The 5,649-nt window shown below is 46.0% G+C and overlaps 1 protein-coding gene across 1 annotated transcript in view; it reads right to left on the bottom strand.

Moving 5' to 3' along the window:
* The window catches only part of mtnr1aa (melatonin receptor 1A a), a 34,382-nt gene extending 28,733 nt beyond the window's left edge, over positions 1-5,649 (bottom strand). Inside the window, exon 1 of the mRNA XM_019862650.1 lies at positions 5,099-5,649. Coding sequence (XP_019718209.1) covers positions 5,099-5,294 — 196 coding nt within the window. The 5' untranslated portion in view covers positions 5,295-5,649. The remainder of the gene's footprint in view (positions 1-5,098) is intronic.

The following is a 5,649-nucleotide window of genomic DNA, read 5'->3' as shown; positions in this document are numbered from 1 at the left end:
AATCACATTCGGCCAGTAAACCCCCCCCCCCCCCCGGCTGCAGGTGACATCAGTAGCCCATCGAAGCTATTTGGAAATTCCCCGGCATTTTTGTACTGAACAGCCAGGAAAGATTTGAAGCCTCGCAACATTTCTTGAAGTCCAGCCCGACGGCGGTGGTTGCGCTCAAAATGAGAACAGTTCGTCTGAATGAGATGTTTTGCCATTGTGGAGCGGTTACAGCTGGCCGGCAGTTTGTTTCCACGCCGCTAAATCGCCTCCAATGTACCTGTCAGGCAGCAGATAAGGACTTCACCGATCCGAGCGTAAACGGGAGTAGAAAAATCTACAAAAGACGCAGAGGCTGAGCCTATTTCCGGGAATGTCGTGTGAAGATTGGTGACATTAACGCAGGTGTCAGTCATTTGGATGCTATCTCTGTCTGCTAACTGTGACAGAAAAGGCTCTCTAATTACGTGTTTTTTTTTTCTCCTTTTTTGAAAGTGTCTGCACAATGATGTGACGCATACTATTGGCAGTATTAGACCAGGAAGAGAACCCATCTGAGAATATATTTCATTTTGCAAAAGCTTACCCGTGTAGCAATAGTTTCAGAGTATTAGTATGTTCCGGCAATAGTTAGCCAGTCGGCCCCTGGCCCTGCCTAATAAGGTAGCTGGGGAAGGCACCCACAAAAGTATTCAATAAGAGACAGAAAGCTTACAATTGTACCGTGCCCATCAGAATTTTGGTTCGGGATGTTCATGTAGAACATTTTGGTGTTTAAATACACAGTGTTAAATTCTCTCTTGTTGTGTTTGAGGCTGTGTTACATAACATAAGGAGCAGTTGTTTGAAAGCTTAGAATTCATCTAACATTGATGCTAATTTATGGGAGTCATCTAATGGCGTTTTGCACTCTGTGTTAGCATTAAGCTAGCACACCTTTCAAATGATATAGTTTGGTTGAGCATTTTGGTGGTTCAATATAAAGTTTTAATTTTCGCGATGGGCAATTACAGATACCAGGCTTCGGTATCGGGCCAATATGGCCTTATATTAAGGCACTGGGTACTCGTGGAGGGTGATTATACCAGCCACCGATACTTAAAGCGAAAAAAAAATCTGACATTAAGTCCTCCTTGGCAGTAGTTGGCGATGTCCGGTGGCACATCAGATCAGATTGGCGAATTGTCACCTGCTCGGTCACATTTTTCAATGAAATTTTTATTCATCAAAAGTACTCAAGGTAGCGGTAAGCACTCAAAGAGTGAGTACTTTTTGTACAATGTTGAATTTTTTTTGGTTTATGGGTCACTTAAACAGCAAACTTCAACTGGAAGTGCCAAGTCAACAACTTGAAGCAAGCGCGCTTGGCCTCTCGTTTAGCAAAGTGTGTGAGCAAGTCTTCTTTACATTTCCTCATAGTGATGTGATACGTTAGGCTGAACAGGGTGAGAACAGGGACTAAGGCAGGGGTGGGCAAACTTTTTAGCTCGGGGGCCACATTGATTTCTAAATTTGACAGGTGGGCCGGGTCAGCACAAGATATGGTACATATAAAAAAACGTATATGTTGACAGTCCATACCAAACATCAACAGAACAAAAGCATTCAAGTATTACCATACTTTTTTCATGAGAACAGTGAGACAACGTATATGTCCTGTATGAACGTCCAAGTACGGTATGTTAACAACAAACATTGGTGACAACACAAGCAACAAAGAGCAACAATATATTGCCCAAAAACTGCGGCATACAGTACAGGTACAGTATATGAGAAAATATAACAAAGGTAGGACTATTTGCTCCAAAATGAGACGAGTAAAAGACCTGGTGGCTTTCTTTCCACTCACTCACTGTCTCGAACTCGACCTCCCCTCGATCACCACACAAGACAGCGTTGCTCAGCTGATGTCGTGCTTCGAACTTTTGAAGCCAGCCGCAGGACGCTTCGAAGTCTTCAATGCCCATAGTTAGCGTTATGGAACTCGCTTTCTCTCTTATTAGCAGTCCAGTTTGCGGAAAGTTTTTAGCACGATAACAGTCAAGCCATTTCAGGAAACGTTCATTTACTGGACTGTCCGTCGAGCCGCAAGCAATTCACTCTGAGCATGGAAATAGCCCGAATCGGACTGAGCAAGAATCGCTTCCTCGTTTTTCAAAGTCTCGTAGATTTGAGTCTTCCAGACTCCAAGCGTCTCCTGAATGTTTCGTACTTCGTAACCCGCTTCGTTTAATGAGATACACTTCATTTTCTCTTCCGCGGCCATTACCGCTCCTCTTTGTTTGGATGCCATGCTCTAATATAGGATGTAAAAATTTCGCAATTCCAGGAAAACTCACTGCAACAAAGAGTCGCTTGCATGTCGCCGTTTTGGATCCAATGACAGAAAATAGCGGTGCGGATACATCTATTTCGTCGTATCGAGCGGGACTTACTTGATTTAGTGCTACTGCGGGCTTCCGTATCGTCTCCCCCTCCCTCCCTGTGCTCTGCGACTTCAAGTAACTGCGCCACCTGGCGTTTAAATGCCTGTATTACAAGTCCAAATGAAATTAATGCAATAATTTACATCGAACCATAATTGTGTACTGTACCAACCTTCGGCGGGCCGGATGAAAAAGACCAACGGGCCGGATCCGGCCCGCGGGCCGTAGTTTGCCCATGTCTGGACTAAGGTATGCTTGTTTGTTGAGTAAAGTATACTTTAAGATGTGTAAATCGGTTTCAAGCATGAAGAAGATGTACATCTAAATAAATAAATAAATGAATAAATACTTGTATCTGTCTCTGTTGGAATTTTCCACCAAACACAATTGGTCCGACTCGCCTCACCTGCAATGGAAAGGAGATCAATGCACCGCTTATTCTTTCCTTTAAGACACCGCGGATCCACTGAAACAACCTGTGACGCAAGCGTGGCTGAAAACTATGTCAATCTATCCGTCTGCCAATTTGCATCCAAATCCCCATTCCCAAACAGACAAAAAAAAAAAAAAACTGGGCTCGCCGTCGGTTAGGCACGCGTGTTGCCCACCCGATCTGGGATTGGAGAGCGGCACCTCGGAGGCACGGCATCCCGGGACGGCGGCCGCCGCGAAACACGATTAAACAATTACTCAATCGCTTGCTGGAGAGAGATGGAACTTTTCCATGCTGGGGCATTTCATTATTGCCAAGTTAACTGCGTGCGTCGCTGAACTCTGGCGGAGGAGGCGGCTGCATTTATGACCCCCTTGCATGTAATTAGCCGTAATTAATGGTACGACTTCAAAGAGGCCATTCCCTCTATGTACCTCTTGTATCCCCCCGCCAATCTTCCCCCTTGCGGCACACTTCAATGCCTTCATGCTGGGTTAAGACTCAATGCTGACAAACGCATACATCGCCGTGCTGCAGTACTAACGCAAAAAAGAGCACGGGATGATTGTTTCACGGTGAGACCAGGAGGGCAGCAATGTGGACTCGAAGAAGATCGACACACTGTGGACACATGATAGACTGTTCTCAGGATTCAAAGCAAAAAAATTGCAAATTGTGTTTTCAAAATTTCAATTGAATCAGTGTGACATTTTTCTTTTGTTAACTTTAGCATTCTGACTCCATAGACTTTTGAAAAGAACACTCACAAAATAACCACTAACTGCCTTCATCTCAGTGTGTAGCTAGCGGGTCTTCTCCGTGAGAACGTAGCTAAATAACCAAAGAGAAAATTTGGACACCAATCTATAACAACTGAGACAACCAAAGAGCAAAGTTTTTGGGCAGAAACTTGATGACCAAGTCGCATGGCCGAATTAGCCATTCAACGATGAATGGTGCAGGGCAAATCTTCCCAAAGAAAACTGTCACGACTTAGTTGCCGTAGATGTGGAAAACGTCCTTTTCTGTCATTTCAAGCTGACGACGCACTAAATTCCATCAAAGAACAGTTGCTGGGGGCCACCAATATTTCACTGAACACTCAAAACCAACTCAGAAGACAATTCAGTCCCTCAGAAATATGACGGCGAATGTGGAACAACGTCATTAGATCAGACCCCCAAGCTCAGATCTGTCCGGGCGGGTGGCGAACGTCACGGGGAGCATTAATGCCCGGATGCAGTTAATGCCTGGATGCGGCGGGCTTCCCCTTTGGCTTCAGACCGCCAATAATTGCTTCAGTTGTTGCTCTTTGCTTGGCCCTGTGCGCTCGCTCGCTCGCTCGCTTTGGGGTCAGCGAAATTATCTCCGCTTCAAAAAGTAGGCTTCGGCCAGTCCACGCGAAACGCTCGCGACAAAAAGGCCAAATATACAGAACAGTGACGTCTCCAATTGGAAGGTGACGAGTGAAGCGGGGGTGGAAATAACAAAGACAATAAAACACAACGGTAGAATCGCTAGCTTTGACGACTCTCTTACTGGCAAAGAACGTTATGAGATCAGCTTGCGATAAATCGCAACAAATCACAACAAGTAACTGCTCACCGCAACGGCGTTCAGGTCAATAGGTCTTTTCAAATCGGAAATGTTTTCAAACACATGGCCTTTCTTTTATATTTATTTATTTATTTTTACAGAATTATAAAAGAGCAGCATAGTCACACTACCAATTTTAATTTATAAGACACAAAAAGGACTGTGCCATTGACCTGAACCGGAAGTCAAACTTATCACGTTTGAACATAAAAATGATCACATTAAAAGGACAAATTTATCACAATAAAATGGAGGTCATCTTGCCAAACGTGAAATCTATCACGTGAAATGAAGAACTGTATCACGTTTAAACATTAGACTTATCACGTGCTCACTTGATGTTGATCCCCCCCATTGGCAGCAATGCACTTTCGTTTTTTTCCTGTCTTTCGAGAACATTCAAAAATGAATTGGAAAAATTATGCCTTTCGGCTTACGCTCAATTTACTTGGTGATTAGTCAAATTGAAGGGAACATTTGTGAAGCCTTTAACCCAACAATCCTTAATTGGATCTCAAACGAAAGCGACGGCGAGTCAAGAGTCGTCACTTTCCTGCAAACGAACCGATTCATAAAAAAAAAGTCATAAAATGACTGGAACAAAGTTTTTGTGTTTCGCTCCAAATTGCGCGCGGTGTTCCGGAATGCGCCTCACCTGCGTTCCGGAGCTTTTTGTTCCGATAGACGGAGAAGATGACCAGCAGGTTGCCCAGGATGTCCACCACGATGGTGAAGATGAGGAAGCAGCCCAAAGTTGTGGTGACCCACGGCGGGCGGTTGAGAACGGCGGCGGTGTCGTCGTCGTCGGGGTCCGGCGCGGTGCTGTTCAGCTCAGACCCATTTGTGACCATTGTACAGGGAGGACGAACTTGATTGTCCCGTAAGTGAGCGACCGTGCCGATGGGGGCCGGCCGGCGGGGGACTCGGCGCGCTATCGGCGGGACCCCGCCGCCAACGCCGGGACTCGGTCGCCTGGCGCGGCTCCGGTCCTCATCCTCCACCGTCTCCTTCCTCGCCCTTTCCCGGCTTGAGTGACGGCGAGTCGACTTGTGTTTCCTCCCTGCACCATCCCCTATTGTTCTAATTCATACCTCGCCCCACGCGGCGCGTCTCTCCTCTCCGGAGTCCACGCGTGTTGTGTGTGACAACTTCCACAAGCCAGAAGCACCACGTTGGGGTTCTCCAACTGTGGGGCTGGTGGGTGAG

The sequence above is a fragment of the Hippocampus comes genome, unplaced genomic scaffold (assembly GCF_001891065.2).
Source record: "Hippocampus comes isolate QL1 unplaced genomic scaffold, H_comes_QL1_v1.1 scaffold7, whole genome shotgun sequence".
Lineage (NCBI taxonomy): Eukaryota > Metazoa > Chordata > Actinopteri > Syngnathiformes > Syngnathidae > Hippocampus > Hippocampus comes.
Note: the sequence above shows the minus strand (reverse complement) of the source record. Positions and strands in the feature narration are given on the sequence as shown.